At 46.6% G+C, this 16,253-nt stretch overlaps 1 protein-coding gene across 1 annotated transcript; it reads left to right on the top strand.

Annotated features, from left to right (window-relative positions):
- Positions 1-4,988: 4,988 nt before the first annotated feature.
- On the top strand, positions 4,989-15,628 carry LOC118844768 (cysteine-rich protein 2). The gene is made up of 8 exons (XM_036752750.1): positions 4,989-5,300; positions 11,659-11,753; positions 12,197-12,254; positions 13,082-13,219; positions 13,298-13,366; positions 13,689-13,783; positions 14,587-14,644; positions 14,905-15,628. Exons 1-8 carry the CDS (start codon positions 5,090-5,092, stop codon positions 14,970-14,972), a joined length of 792 nt encoding a protein of 263 aa, XP_036608645.1. The 5' UTR covers positions 4,989-5,089; the 3' UTR covers positions 14,973-15,628.
- The last annotated feature ends 625 nt before the right edge of the window (positions 15,629-16,253 follow it).

Genomic DNA, 16,253 nt, shown 5'->3' with positions numbered 1-16,253 from the left:
GGAAAGAGAAATCATAAGGGACTTACTAAAGTTGAACTGTTTTGTTTATATTCCTACATGGAAAGGTGATATTTGTAACTCATGAAACCTTTCTCCGTATTAGGGTAGTTGAAGGGAATATACATACATATAGACAAAGGGCACAGGGTGAGTTGAATATGAAGAGATGATATCTATAAATAAATACAATTAAGGCATGAGAGGGGAATATATGTGGGAGAAGGAGAAAGGGAGAGATAGAATGAGGTAAATTATCTCGCATAAAAGTGGCAAGAAAAAGCAGTTCTATTGGAAGGGAAGAGGGGGCAGGTGAAAGAGAATGAGTGAATCTGGTTCTTATTGGATTTGACTTAAGGAGAGAATAACATACACACTCAATTGGATATCTTACCCTACAGGAAAGTAGAGGGGAAGGGGATAAGAGAGGGGGATAGAAATGGGGAGAAAATTTGTAACTCAAAATCTTGTGGAAATCAATGTTGAAAACTAAAAAATATTAAATAATAAAACAATTTTAAAAAAGAAAAGGTCATTAGATTTGGCAATTGAAACTATTTGTAGCTTTAGAGAGAGAAGTTTCAATTGAATGATGAGGTTGGAAGCCAGAGGAAAGAGAGCACAAAGATGGTGAGAGGAACTGGAGTGGAAGCACCAGATGAAGAGAGCCTTCTTTAAGGAGTTTAGCCACAAAAGTGAGTAGGGATTAATCCCATGAACTTTTTTTTGAGAATGAGGAAGACATGGTGTGTTTGTAGGCTGTAGTGAAGCAGTCAGTAGGCTGAGATTGTTGGAAGAGATTGAAGATCAGTGAGAGAGTGAGAATGATAGAGGGGTGCAATCTGCGGAAGATGGGATGAAATTGGATCACATGCAAAGGGTTGCCTTGGCAAGAAGCACAACCTTTTCATGTGAGATGGGGGTGAGGGAGGAGATAGTGGTAGAAGGCATCTGAATGATATGAGGAGAAGAGGGAGCTCCCAATAACTGGTCTCTTTTTTTTTTTTTTTAGTGAAATATGAGTTAAGGTTCTTAGCTGAGAGGGAAGAGGAGAGAAAGAGCCATGGGATTTTTAAGTCTTTTTTTTTTAGAGGGGGGAAGGCAAGGCAATTGCAGTTAAGTGACTTGCCCAAGGCCACACAGCTAGTAAATGTGTCAAGTGTCTGAGGCCAAATTTGAACTCAGGTCCTCCTGACTCCAGGGCAAGCCATGGAATTTTTGATGAGGATGAAAAAGCTTGGAAAAACTGCAGTGGTGATATAGTGAAACAATTAGGGAGGCGGTCTAAAAGGATTGCCTTGCTGCAGTGAGGGCTCAGTTGAAATTCTGTAACATAATTTGTAGTGATCCTAGTCAGCATAATTTTATGATTGTCTACAGCTTCATTCAACCCTAGAGTAATAGGAGAGATTCCTTCTCCAAAGGATGATAGGAGTAATCTAAAGCTGTAGGGATGATGACCTAGGATAGAACTTTGGGGTGAAAGAATTGGAGGTCCTGGTGAAAAGAAAAAAGAGAGTGTGGCATTATCAGGCAGGTTGGAAGGTGGAATAATGGCAGACTGTAATCAGATAAAGGAATCTGAGAATTTATGACATGGAAGAACACTTGTGGGTGATGGCCATGTTAGAATGTAGCTGAGATGAGATGAAGAAGTAAGTCACAGAGAATGAGTAAATGAGGATCTTGGAAGTTAAGAAGTTGAGGGAATATCAATATGTATGTTGAAGTTCCCTAGTATAAGGGTGGGAAGTGGAGAAGAGAGACAGACTGTGAGCTGGGCATTGACTGAATGCATTGAAAAGGAGAAGAGAGTGTCCTGGAGATCAAGATAACAGTTGCCAGAATCTTGATGGGGCTATAAACGTGGACTGAATGAACCTCAAAAAAAGAAGTTCCTGAGTGATGGTGATAGAGGGAGTGTCTGGAAGTGGAAAAAAAAAAACAGCAAGGAGTATTCCTCCTCATAACCATGACCAAGGAAAAGGTAACACACAAATGGAAGTGAGACCAAAGCAAGTTTCTTAGTTACGTAGCAGGCATCCCAGAAGGAATGGTGGAAGACTGATCTTAAATAGTCTGAGACAACCTTATCTTTTCCTGAGACCAGGGATGGGAAAGGGTGGAGGGGGCTCTGTGTCTATAGTCATTTACCATCTTTGTAGGAGACCTGGGACTTCAGAGAGTAAGGGAAGAAGAGAGACACAGCTCTGCCACCAAGGAGCTTGCTTGGACAGAATGTGCTGCCTCTGTCCTCAAACCCCTGACCCAAGAGGGTAAATATACCCTGCCCTAGTTGTTACCTAATCTGAGACAAAGGTATAGGTCTCAGTTAGACCCAAAGGCAGAATCAATAAGCACACGGTTATCAATCATATCTATTCTCAGACTCTCCTGAATATCTCTCCTTCAGTCTTGGTTCTCTATGGACCTTAATATGAAGGGAGCTACCTGGCAGACTACAATAGTATAATGGTGGGTTCTTTCCTAGTAGATAGTTGATGGACAATGGAGCAGGTCTTGCCAGTCACAAACAAAAATATCCAGAGGGTTTTTCTTATTCACTGGGAGGGATAGAAGGATAGATACCACTCTCCCCTCTCTGTTGGGTGTGTTTATGGGATGGGACTTGGGCCCAGTTTTCCCCAACCCTCCTCCCAGTAAAAGGAAACGAGATGATTCTATTTTATCTATTCTAGAGACATCACCCAAGCAGCATTGAAATCCCTGTGAGAATCTGGAATGGAAAACAGGACTCTGTTAAGATCCTTCTTTGAATCCTTCCACTCCCCTATGACATCCTCTTAGTTTTGGGTACCCAAAGAAATAACAAGGAATAAATCTAACATAGTGGGAAAACCACTGGATATGGAATCAGAGAAACTCGGTTTGAATCTCTGCTGGTCACTTACCGTGTGACCTCAAGCAATTCAACTTCTCAGGGCCTCAGTTTTTTTCCTATATGAAAGAAGAGGGATACATTGAGATGATCTCTAAATTTTAGGATGCTCTAGCTCTAAATGCTCCTGTGATCCTTACTGGTGAAAGACAAATATGTTTTCCCTTAGTACAGGTTACATTATCTCAAAGAATATCAGTTTCATTAGGGGCCAATAAGGCATCTGAAGCAGGTTGGCCTCAGGAGCAAATTCCTGGAAAGTTCTTGGTTTTAGTTCTAAATAGGGCCTGGTTCTCCTCAGGCTCACTCTGCTATGAAGGCGTGCCAAGAACCTACTTGTGTGGGTCAGAGACCACTACTCACATTAAAAATATACAGAGACCCGCTCTTGAGAAAAGGCAAAAAGGAGTTTATTACTTTCTCATGAGAAAGGGAACACCCCAGTATGGCCCAAAATGATGTGTGTGTGTGTGTGTGTGTGTGTGTGTGTGTGTGTGTGTGTGTGCGCGCGTGTGGCATACAGCTCAAAGCAAGTTATATAGACCCTAATGCAGAGTTCCCCCACCCCCTACTGGTTCCTCTTCCCATTGATTGGATTTGGAGCTCACATTTTAAACACAGAATCTTTTCCCAGCAACAGAGAAGAAAGAACAACAACAACAACAACAAAACAGGTGTGAGACCAGGGAAAAAGGAGTAAAAGCTAGATAAAACAGGACCTTGCAGGTGTCTGTCCAATGTCTTATCTCTACTTTCTCAGCAGAGCAGTTTCTAAAAATATAGAAAGGGTGCAGGGTTGGGGGGTTGGGGTGGATGGTAGGAGAGGTTAGGTTTTTTCCCATGCTGGGGGGTGCGGGGGTTGGACTTCACTATGTCATTGTTCCATTCAATAGCCTACTGAGGGGGTTTCACTATTTCAGTATTCCACTCATACTTGACCCTTGGGCTTTTACATAGTCCTTACCATCTTGCAACCACTCCACTCCAACCTTTCTGGACACTACTTCCTGTTTCCTGTCACCTGGTCTTGACCAAACTACTACTTTGGGGCCCCTACCCCGCAGCAGGAATACTGTTCCAGTGATATATTGTAGCTATTGAGTTGTCATACTGTTGTTTTCTACTTCAGATGTCTCTGATTGACACTCAAACTCCATTTAGAATCAAGCATCTTACCCTGGCCTAGTGGTGTTCCCTGTCTTTGTGCCTGGATCTGGCCCTTGGTCAGGTAGCTTGTTGATGAAGTTGGAAATGGTTCCCTCTCTCCCTAGGCCCTCTCCGGCCATCCTCGGCCCCTAAACTTTACAAACTTTTTCTCATTCCTATCCCTTGAGTCTTTTAAGTCCAGATTGCCAGGAAGGTGGGGCGGGCTGAGGCCGAGAGACGAGGGTGTGGGGGTTGGGGGGGGGGGGGAGAGGGAGAGACAGAGAGAGAGGGAGAGACAGAGACAGAGACAGAGACAGAGACGGGGGGGTGGGGGGAGAGGGACAAGGACAGAGAGAGCAGAGAGAGAGACAGAGACACAGAGACACAGAGAGAGACAGAGAGGGAGAGAGAGACAGAGACGAGAGAGAGAGAGAGAGAGAGAGAGAGAGGCGCGCCGCAGCCGCCCAAACCGGGTCGGGGAAACAAGCCTCTGCTTTCACCGCTCAGTCTCCATGGAAACCCTGAGCAACAAAAGAAAACGGAGCCAGGGTGTTGGGGCCTGAGGTAGATTCAGAGCTCTGGTCTCCCCTCACCCCAAGGGAAGAAGGGCTATAACCCCTCCCTAGGACCGCGTGAGTCTCTGTGACCTTGTCTCTGGTCACCTGTACTGCGCCGAGGTTCGGTGGGCTTGGACTCCGACAGTCCTGCCACTTCCACTCCACATACCCTTTAGGCGAGGAGGGAAGGCAGTTGTCGATTGCTTCTGTAGAATGGGCTACCTTATTCTCCCAACTCTCCTCAAGCCCTGACACCCCCTCCCCCGCATGCCCCCATTCGCAGGGATGGGAGTCTGGCTGCACTGCCCCAGCCTCCTCCGCCTCTTTTCCATCAGCCACAAGTTGGGTGGGGCTGAGCCCCTCCCCAGTCTTCCGGATTACGTCATTCTAGATTCCTGGGGCCCTGGGCTGGGGTTAAGGGAGGCTGGCGGTAGTACCTAACCCCCTCTCCGAGTTCCTCCTCCCCTCCCCCGGCCGGGTTCCTCCCTCCATGCCACCAGGCCCGGGTCTCCTGGGAAGGTGGGAGCTGGCAAAAGGACCCGCCTCCGGTCATTCCCGGGAAGGGGCGGGTCGGCGCACTGGGCGGGGCAAGACAAGCCTAGGGTGGGAACGCGGGGAGCTAGGGCAGCCGGCGAACAGACGGATCCAGCCCTGGACCATGGCCTCCAAGTGCTCCAAGTGCGACAAAACTGTGTACTTCGGTGAGTCCTCCTCGGGCCCCTTCCCCAAGGGCGGCCACCGATAGACCCCGGGAAAGCCTTCGGGCTCATGTTCCTTCTCCAAGGTCCCCAAGCCCCGCGGGCGGAGACCCAGCCCCTGGAGGGCGAGGAGGAGGGGCGGGGGCGGTGTATCCAGCGCCAAGGGCTTGGGAGCTGGGGTCCCCAACCTCGAGGGGTGTAGGCGCCACCCCTGCTTCTCCATGGAGGATCTAGGAGGGTAGTTGCTTGCCCCTCTCCATCACACACTTGTCCAGCTCAGGTGTGGTTTCGAAAGATCAGTTTCTTGGGACAGGGCCTCCATCTCCGGGGCAGTCCATCTAGGGGAGTCTATCTCTCCTAGGACCCTGACTCCCATGACCCCCATTGCAAGCTGAGCTGTGAGATCTATGTAGATGTGCTCCCAGGAAATCAGAATCAGGATCAGCTGGGATCTTGTGAAGGCGGGCATTCCTGGGTCTTGACTCTCACACCCGCACCCCCTGCAGCGGTTGGAGCCCCTAAGGAGTGGTAGCCACCTGGGTTTCCCGTCCAGAGCGGTGCCGCCTAGGGCCGGGTGGCTATCTTTTAGGCCAAATTCTGGGCCAGTTCCTTTAGTTCCCGAACCTTAGAACGTTTTTTTGAGTACCTGGGGGGAGGCCTTTAATCACAGACAGCCCCACCCATCGATTCACTAGATTCGGGTGGCTCCTTAGCACTCCAGGATTATCCACCTCCTACTGCCTCTGGCCCTCAGGCTCCTCCTACTCCTATTCCTGCCGGGGTCTCTGTCTTCGACCTTGTTCACCTTAAAGGATCAGTGGCGGAAGCCCAGCACTTTCTTCTCCCTTCCAGTTCCCCGTAATTACACTAACTTGAGGGTAGAGACAGAAAACACCCATGGAGAGGGACAGGAGTCAGTCACCTTGTCCCACAGGTATCAGTAGAGCATACCTGAATCTTAAAGGGTTCATGGGAATCTTCATTGGAACCACTTCTCCCTTTCCTGGTACCAGTACTCATACATATACTTAATATACAGTGCTAATATTCACCTCTCTCATAAATGTGGTCAAATACCTAGACAAAGGGAGCATACCACTTTCCTCCAGTGTCAGTCTTCGTCCCTTAATTGCTCCTTCCCTGCCTTACCCAGTAGACACAGGCACGTTGACTTACCCAGGGCAGTACCATCTGCTCCGGAAGAGGCGTACCTGATTAATCTGAAGTAGACTTCCTTCCCTCTCCTATCCCCAATAAGGTTGGAGAGAGAACTTTACTAGGTTCTCTCCTCCCTCCCCTAACCAGTTGGGTCAGGTTTTCAGCCTTCTCTGTTTAAAGGCACATCTAGGTTGGCAGAGTTGCTTGGGCAGGAGAGGGGGTGGGACAGGGATGGGGAACCTTTGGCCTCAAGGCCACCTGTTGCCCTCTAGGCCCTCAAGTGCAGCCCTTTGACTGAATCCAAACTTCACAGAACAAATCCCCTTAATTAAAGGATTTTTTTTCTGTAAAGCTTGGACTCAGTCAAAAGGCCATGCCCAAGGACTAGGGTGGAAGAAGAGACCTTCAGAGTATGATGAAACATTGTTCTGTGTGGAGGGACTTGTGTGTTGTGGCATCTGGCCCTGAAGCAAGAGGATCTGTGAATCGGAATTAGGAGGACTGGCTCATCAAACCTATGGACCATGCCAAGGCTGGAGGGATAGAGAGAGGAAGCCCCTCCCTTCGGTGGGGGCAGGATGGTTGTATGTTGGCATGGGAGTGGGAAAAAGCCAGAGAGAGAAGAGGGCTGCACCTGAGGAAAGAGAGCAGCAACTGCCAAAATGTCCAATTGCTTCCTCTGGATTGCTGACAGAATAAAGATCTGACCCCATATATCTGATAAGAGGGTGGGAGGGTTGTGTGTGTGTGGGGGGGGGTTGGTTAATGGGCTAATGGTGATGGTGACAACCACAGTGTAGGGGCAGGAGTGGTGTAGATTTATTTAGAGATAGTGTCTGCCCTCCAAGCTCTTGGTTCTTTTTGACTGGTTCCATCCAAGCCCTGCCAGGATCATTTTTTTACCATTAGTGGCTGTAAGACCTGACCTCATCCTAGACCTTAGGAACCTAACCAGAAACAAAGTGAAGGAAAACTTACTTATGCATGTTCTTACTTCACTGGCCTTATGCTTGCCTGAATCTGAGGAGCTCATCATACTCCCAGAGCCACGTTAACAGACTTCCTCAGTGTATAGGCATGACATGGGCAGACATGGTCCAGACAAGAATAGTGTGCCTTTGTCTTCATTCCCAAACTGTTCTACCTAGATTGAATAGGGTCTTTGCCTCTATCAAACTAGTAGGTTCAGGACACTTTCTTCTTGCAGGTTGGCTTCCCTGGAGTTTCTTTTCCCTGTCTAGGACCAAATGGCTGATTCTTTCACATAAAAAATACCTCAGCCTAGGCTTACTTGTTACCTCCTGTTCTAGTATGTGAACTGACATTCCACCTTATCTATTTGATTGTATGTGAACTGACATCCTTACCCACCTATCCATATCTTCTCACTGCCTGGCTTTCAGACTAGACATTCTCTATGGAGTATGGTTTCTCTTGGCCACCCACCCAAACAGAGTTCTCCCTTTTTCCTTCCTAGACTGACCTCATTACGTTCCCTTCTCTCCCCCTCACTGATTAAAGATTCTCTTATTCTGTTCTGGATTCATCTAGAATTGACTTCACTGATTCCTATTTCCATTCTCCCTCCTGAACTTGTGCCTACCTCTTCCTGAACCCCTTCTTTCTCTGACCTGGCCTTGGCCTCAGGGTAGCCTTTCTAAATGAGCACAGTCACTGAGCAGACAGAGCCTTTCCCTGTGGCTCTGTACTTCATTGATTGCTTGGAGGTCAAAGAAGTCTCTACTTAATTGGTACGGTGAAAGTGAGAGTCTGGGATCACTCATCTCCAAAGGGCAATAGTAAGGGTTGGGATACACATCCCAAATGCTTCTTCCTTGTTCCCTAGTAAAATGACATCAGCTAAAGCTGAGCTTACCTTGGACCCTTTCTGTGGTCTAGGGCCCTCATCTCTCCTTATCTTTTATTCTAATACAGACAGGATGGTACATGACATATTGCTTACAAACTTCACTGGACAGAATGGAAATTAGGCTGCTACCTCTTGCTTAAAGGGTGGAAAGAATAGGGATAAGACGATAGTATACTTGGGTTCTAGCCCTAGCTCTGTAGGCTTTCTCATTTGTCGAATGGGAATAATATCAGCATTGCCAGCCTCAAAGGGGATATAGGCAACCTTAAACTGCTATGGAAATGTGATTTATTATTCTGATAGCTTGAGTGTTTTTTGAATACTCACAAATGAGGAGGATTGTGTTTATAGGCCCCCACCCTTCCTTACCTTTTTTACTCATTTAGGGTCAGCAGTACTAAACAATCCTTTTCAGGCACCAATCATGGAATGTTGTCCTCTTGCTTCCCATCTGAATTCCTTGCTGATCCTGCCCTCTTCTTTTTTCCTGATCATGTACTGTCACTCTCCAGTATTCATTCAATTTGGTTGTTTCCTGTCCCTAATAGGCCTCCCTTACAGAGATACACACATATCCTTCTTCTCCCCCAACTCCTAAACAAAAGGACCCTTTAAGGAACTCTTTTTTTGTGGAGGAGAAATCAGAACAGCTGTTCCCTGATGGGAGAAGGAGGGAGGAAGATAAAGAGGCAGCCAATCAGCATTTCTGGGAATTCACCCAATATGGCAGAAGCCTTGGACTCTTTCTGGAAGTCAGACTCCCCTCTCCCTTCCATACCAGTTCTGAGTGGTATTCTTTGTCAACAGTCCCTGACACTCTCCAATTCCCTCTCCATGAGGACCTTGGAATTCAGGACAAATGAGGGTCATAAGTATTAGGAACCTGTGGGTATGGGGAAAGAAATTGAGTGAAGAGATGAGGCTGCAGGACAGTGCCTTGGAGCTCTCTGGAGGGGTTAGTCCAGAAGCTATTCTTATCACCCCCGAAGTTGACCAGATATCTGGGGATAAGAAATAGGTCGCAGTCTTAGTCCCTGTCCCACTTACCGAGTGTCTCTGCCTTCTCTCTCATCTCTGCCAGCCCTCAAAACAAAGCCTTGATTCACTGTTAACTGGCTCTGCCTGGGGGAGGTGCCTGGTCTCTGCTCCTTTCCTAGAGCTATTCATAGGGTGGAAGTGGGAGGAAGAAGGAGCCTTGGGGGAGCCAGCTCCTGTCTACTGAGCTGGAATAGAGCTATTGTTGTGCCTGTCCCCTGGCCTCTCTCATCACCTTGACAGGAGAATGGAAGAGGGAAGGAGCCCCTCCCTTCTTCCTTCCCTTGCTCCCAGGCTGAGAGAGCAGCGTCTATTGTCCAACAGGAAACCCGGGACTAAATATAGACTCTACTAGGCATGGTCTCTCCTTTTTCTCCTCATTCTCAAGCCACTAAGAGAAACAGAAACAGAAATCCCCAGATCCAACTCAACTGGAGGGAAGGAAAGTTGAAATTTCGCTCCCAGACTACTGCTCATATGGTAAAAAGTGTGTAGGGGGAGCTTGGGGAGAAGGGACATTTATCTCTATTTCTTCCTTGTCCAAAATTTCGGAAAACTCCAAGAAAAGGGTGATTGGCCCCCGGTCTGCTTGCTGTGACTGGCTTAGCGGCATTAATGGCCTTATGATCTAGATGTTTGCAGCTGCTTTGTGTGACAGCCATGTGTCCTTGTTGCCATCCACCTTCCCGAAGCCACTACTCTCATTCTCTGCCTCCTTTCCTGGATAGCTTTGTGTTTTCTTCAGTTTTAGAGCTATAACAGAACCTTTAGGGAGTCGGGAATGAGCAGGTGGGTGCAGCCAGCCAGGTTACCTAGCCCTGGGGAGAATCCTTACTTGAGCTCTAGAAAACACAGGACAGGGTGTGATGAAGGCCAAATGCAGGGCCTTGGCTACGAGTGCTAAAGGAACCAGAGGACTGTGACCACTGGTAGATTGGAGTGGACAAAGAAGCCTCTAGAGGAGGTGAGATGGGAAAGCAATGAATATATCTTCTTGTTTCCATTGTCACCCTGCTCTAAATACCCTTCATGTCAGAAAAATTCTTTAGTCTATAGATGTGGTTACATTACTCCTCTGTTCAAAACTCTCCCTTCTCCCTGTGGCCTCTTCCTTTGCCTGTCATCCCTTCATAATTGAATGTTGCTCTGCCTTTCCCAATTTATCTCATGTGATTCTTCAGACCACCCAGACTAGACTACTCTGCCCCTGCCTTCCCCAAACATGGCTTGCAGTCCCACATAGAATCTTAGAGTTGAGAAGGGACCCATAACTGAATGAGAATACCCTGCAACAATATACCCAATCAGTGGTCATCTAGCACTTATTTCAAGCTCTTCTAGGACTTTTCCTTTTTAGACTAAGCATTCCCAGTTCCTTCAAACAATGCCTTATGAAACAGTCTCATGTGATTCCTGGAGCTACTTGTTTTTCATTGTACTTCATAAGATGTACCCAAAATTGGACACATAGCAGGACCATCATATGTCTTGTCCTAGACTTTTTTGGAATGTTGTATCTTGTTAACTCCTATTGAGCTTGTAGTCCACTAAAACAACCAGATCTTTTTCACATTAATGTTTTGGTTTTTTTTAAATTATTAAAAAAAAATAAAACAGTGCTGTTATTTCCCAATACTAGTCCCACAAGAGAATCTTCTTTTTAAATAAAGAAGTACAAGAAAACAAGGTAAACAAGAAAAAAACATACATTTACCATATCTGACAGCATATGCCTCATTCTGAGGAAATTCCCCTTACCAAAACAGGGTGACATTTTTTTCCCTGCAATTTATAGTCTTAAATTAGCTTAGGACAATGGGAAATTAAGTGACTTGCCCAGAGTCACATGGTATGTGTCATAGGTGGGACTTAAACACAAGTCTTCCTGGCTTCAAGGCTGTCCCATTACTCTGCCATATTGCCTAAAATATCAAAGGGCCAAATTTAATGAGGTGAAAATAAACGTGAAGGCCTTTACTTTTTTTTTTATGCAAAATTACAGCATGTTAAAGGTGTGGCTACATAAACTTGTGTGAAAAAAAGACTTGATGATTTTCAATCATAGAGGGATTCCTTTACAGGTATGGTGTAGAATGATTGGTGAAGCCAAGAGTCTGTGATTCTGTGGGTAGAATCTATGGGATTCTATGGGTGACTGTGGGAGTGGGATCTCCCTGATCCCAACCCCCATCATTATTCAGGGTCAGTGCCCTAGGAGGAAGATAGCAGAGAAGGGAGAGGTGGCAGAGCACAGGACAGACCCTCACTCTCCCTATCTGTACTTCCATGTTTCAATAGCTGAAAAGGTGAGCTCCTTGGGCAAGGACTGGCATAAATTCTGTCTCAAGTGTGAGCGTTGCAGCAAGACACTGACACCTGGAGGGCATGCAGAGGTGAGCTCCATCCATTCTAAACCTATTCTCCTGCGGTCACCCCAGACTGTAGCTTTCAGGGTCTTCCTGATTCCCCAAAGACCTGGCCTCATCCTTTTAAGTACCCTGTGACCCTGTCCACCTACTTCATATATTCCTGACAACCACTGTTTCTTAGTGACTTCAATATTGTTTTCCTAAAGAGTCCGACCCCCATCATCCCCTTATCTCCTCTCTCTGCCCTCCTTGATAGATATATAGAATTTGGAGGAGGCTGCGACACATAACACCTTGGAAGTATGAGATTCCTTTAAAAATAAAAGCATTTACTTGGTTGGGGGAGCAGTTTGGGGAACAGGAAACTGAAGGGAAAGGGGTTCAATGAACAACCTGGGTCCAGGTTCCTCTTGGAAGTGAAGGGGTTCTGGTCCCTCAGGATGCACTGACAGACTCCCTTCCCCCAGCATGATGGGAAGCCATTTTGCCACAAGCCCTGCTACGCCACGTTGTTTGGGCCTAAAGGTAGGGATGCCAACTTTCTGTGACCTACTCTGTGATCCCAACCCCCTAACATGCACAGCCCATCCTACTACCCCTGAACCCTCCGATTCTTTGTGAAAGAACTATACTTCCAACCCCCATTGCCTAAACTGCAACTTTTACCCCTCAAACCCATGACCCAAACTACAACCTTCAAATCTTACACGCAAGACTATGAGTTCATGACCCTGACCTTCATTGCCTATCCAGGGATCCTCAACCCCATAACCTAAAAAATAACCTTTGACACCCAATAACCCCAAATTGTGACCTCTTATTTGCAGTGACCTTTTATGACCTAAACTTGACTTTGACTTCAGACCACTCCATGGTCCAAATAGGAGTGCCTATCTCCTTTGGCTGACCTTTGACCCTAGAGATGGGTTTGGGAGGGGAAAAGTTTACCCCTTTTTTCTGTTGCGTGGGTCCAAGGGTAGGACCAACTCCCTCTCATACTGGTGCTGTGCTTGAAGAGAGGTGGTTTTGGGCCAGCCCATTTGGACACTGAAGTGTTTTGTTGGTAATATTTCAGTTAGATTATTAAGTACCTACTATATGCCACGACCTGCATGTGATCTTTTTGTTTATGTATGTATGAAGGAGAGCTGTGTCTTTGTGTGTGTGATGTGCACATCCTGCCTTCAAGAGTTGCTACTTGTGTGGTCTTGAGCAAGTCCCTTAACTTCTCTGCCTCTCAATTTCCTCATCTTTAAAATGATAGTAGGACTAGATGGTCTTTAAATCCCCTCTAGCTCTGAACCTATGATTCTATGATCCAGTGTTTATTTGTGACCTGAGCTTTCGTGCAGGTGTAAACATTGGGGGCGCAGGCTCTTATATCTATGAGAAACCACAGGCAGAGGAGGCTCCTGTCACTGGCCCTATTGAATACCCAATTCGAGCAGAGGATCGGAAAGCCAGTGGCCCCTCCAGAGGGCCCAGCAAAGGTGAGTACTTTTTGGGGAAGGGCTGAGGTGTCTCAGGCAGCAACAGCTTAGCTCCAGCTCCCCACTGTCTTGTTTTAGCATCCAGTGTCACGACCTTCACTGGGGAGCCCAACATGTGTCCTCGGTGTAACAAGAGGGTCTATTTTGGTAAGTGTTTTCCACCTACCTGCATATTGTCTTCCCTCCACCCCTCATTCCAGCTCACACCATAAATTTAGATAAGTGTGTTTCATCTTGAAGTTGTGTGTGTGTGGGTGTGTGTATGTGTGTGTTTCTCAAAGCAGTTATGAATATGTGTGTGCAGGTGTCTCAGATCTCAGGGCACTGTGTGTTTGTGTCTCAGCACCCTATATTTAAGTGCATGTATGAGAGCAATTGTCTCAAGGTCATGTGTGCAAGTTGTATGTGGCTTAGGACACTGTATTTGCATCTGGGGAGAGAATGTCTGATCATACCTACCCCCATCTAGCGGAGAAGGTGACATCCCTGGGAAAGGATTGGCACCGGCCTTGCCTTCGCTGTGAGCGCTGTGGAAAGACACTGACACCTGGTGGACATGCAGAGGTGAGTGGGGGTGAAGGTACAAGGTAAGAAAAAAGATCCTAGGTGTGGGAGGAATCGGTGAATGGGGGCTGAGCGCAAGAATCTCTAATGAGAGGGCAGGAAGTTAGTGAAGTCAGGCATGAGGGTATGAGGAGACAAAATGAGGAAAGTGAAGGGCAAGCCCAAGAGCCACTAGGGGTGGTGACAGAGACCAGGATCATTTTGAAGGTGGTTCCTCTTTCACACACTTGCTCATCTCTTAGTATATTCTGCCCTCTGATGGCCTGAACAGGAATTCAAACAGACAAATCACAGCAAACACAGGCAGTTAAGAGTTTTGAAGTACCTTAAATCATACTTTACATGGGTGCAAAAGCTCTTCACAATTTACAAAAGACTTCCTTATCCGTTGTCTCCATTGACCATCACAAAAGTCCTCATAGGGAGGCCTGGAAGAGGTTATTGTCTCTATTTTACAGTAAAGGAAACTGAGACCAAAGATCAGAGAGGAGGTCAGTGGCAGACTCAACTGGAACCCAGATCTCTTGGCTTTCAGCCTAGAACTCTGTTGTCCATGATTCTCCCAGTGTACTACTCCCCTCCAACTCACTATCACACACACACTCACATATACATACTGTCACACCAGAAGACAGGAGAAGAACCTGATGGGTCCATTTGTCCTCAGACTACCCTTCCCCCCTTCAGTACAGAGCAGATAATTGGACTATTATTGGGTGTAAGAGAGGTTCTTTCTAGGTGGAGGCTATATGGAGTAATCTCCACGGAGGAGAAGTGATGTTGTCTCCTTCATCCCTCCCTAGCATGATGGACAACCATATTGCCATAAACCTTGCTATGGAATTCTCTTTGGACCAAAAGGTGAGTTTGGCATAGAACCTTTTTCATTTCATTGGGAAGAGGAAATAGGGAGGCGGGGGAGAGTCACTTTAAAGTGAACTTTAAATCCTTCTATCTATACTTTCCTGGGAGACAATCCTATTGTCCTCAGGAGGTAAAGGGACATCCCCATCCCCTCTCTGATCCATTTCCTGAGCTTTCCACCTCAACTATAAGTTCTCTTTGGACTCTGACTTCTGCCCTGACCTTCTGACGCCATCTTCTGTGTGCTGGCTCTACAGGAGTGAACACTGGGGCAGTGGGGAGCTACATCTATGATAAAGACCCTGAAGTTAAGGACCAGCCCTAGGAGGTCCTGACCCTTTGATGTGATGGCCAGCCTGCTATTCCCAGTTCTTCTAGGGGAGTAAGCACTCCCCACTGTTGCCAGCACAAGAAGCTTATTTCTGAAAGGGTGTGAATAATATGACCCAGCTTTGTATATGAGTGTGAAGGTATATTCTTGAGGATTCCTCAGAATTGCTGAGATCTGCCTGAGTGTCTCCCCTGTTCTTACCATGTCTCCTACTACTTCTCTCTCTCCCTTTCCTCCTGTTTTGGTTTGCCTCCTCCCCTCCCTTGACACCCTTCTGAGCCCTTCACCACCTTTCTGTTTCCATCACTCCTTTTCTCTCATTCCCTATTTTCCTGTTGCTTAGAGGCTGTAGGTCCTACTATCTATCTCCCCATTTCTTTTTTCTCTCCCCCACTCCCCCCCCGCCAGCATCCTGTACTCCATGTTTATTTATGAAAGGGTATGGGTCCTGCTTTGGCTAAAGACAAACCCTCTGTCCCTCATAGTATTACTGAGCAGCCTGGGGCAGAGTGTTATCTCTAGGAGCCCTTCTGCCACCGTTTCCCCTTAATGCACCACAGGCCCTGAGGCCTAGCTATGTGTACCTTCACATTTAACCAGACACTAAGGCTGCTTTGACTTTTGCTATCAATAAAGGTTTTGAAAATCTGGCTGGTTTTCTGCGTCCAGGTGTGGGCTGTGCATGCCTCACATGTTTCAGGAGTGGGAGGATGCCCTTTCTGTACAAACTAGGTAAGCTTTCTATAGGAGGAAGACAGCAAATTAATCTCTCCATTCATCCAATAAACAATTATTAATATGTAGGGCATTTTGTTTATCACTACAAGCATACAAAGTTAGAAAATAATAGTTCCAAACCTCAATAGAGAGGATACAACATGTATGCAAATACAATATAAGGGAAAATTTGATATCTGAGTCAGAAATATGAGCAGGATAAGCTATTTACAGCTATGGACATCAATAGATGAGGAGGCAGCTGACTCGGGCCTTGACAAAAAATATTTCAGCAGGCAGAAATGAGGGCTTTCACAAATGAACTGGGGTGGGAAAGGGCAGGGATAAGAACAGTAGACAGTTTAGACTACTTTCCTTAAGCCCCCTTATGCTAAAATTCTTTTTGGAAGTGAACTTAATAACTTAACTGGGGAATAATTATAGGGGAGGCAGGCAGGAATGATCTGGGGTTTTTGGATTAGCAAGGTGGGAAGACAGTGGGAGGACAAAGGGTATCTACTGAACTGATGTAATTATAGCATTGATACTGAAGTCAAG

The sequence above is a fragment of the Trichosurus vulpecula genome, chromosome 3 (assembly GCF_011100635.1).
Source record: "Trichosurus vulpecula isolate mTriVul1 chromosome 3, mTriVul1.pri, whole genome shotgun sequence".
Classification (NCBI taxonomy): Eukaryota; Metazoa; Chordata; class Mammalia; order Diprotodontia; family Phalangeridae; genus Trichosurus; species Trichosurus vulpecula.
Note: the sequence above shows the minus strand (reverse complement) of the source record. Positions and strands in the feature narration are given on the sequence as shown.

Excerpts from the sequence above, each read along its gene's own strand:
- LOC118844768 (XM_036752750.1), top strand. The coding sequence starts at position 5,090 with ATGCCACCAGGCCCGGGTCTCCTGGGAAGGTGGGAGCTGGCAAAAGGA. Across the intron at positions 11,754-12,196 it reads CACCTGGAGGGCATGCAGAG|CATGATGGGAAGCCATTTTG; the intron begins GTGAGCTCCATC and ends CCCTTCCCCCAG. Across the intron at positions 13,784-14,586 it reads CACCTGGTGGACATGCAGAG|CATGATGGACAACCATATTG; the intron begins GTGAGTGGGGGT and ends ATCCCTCCCTAG.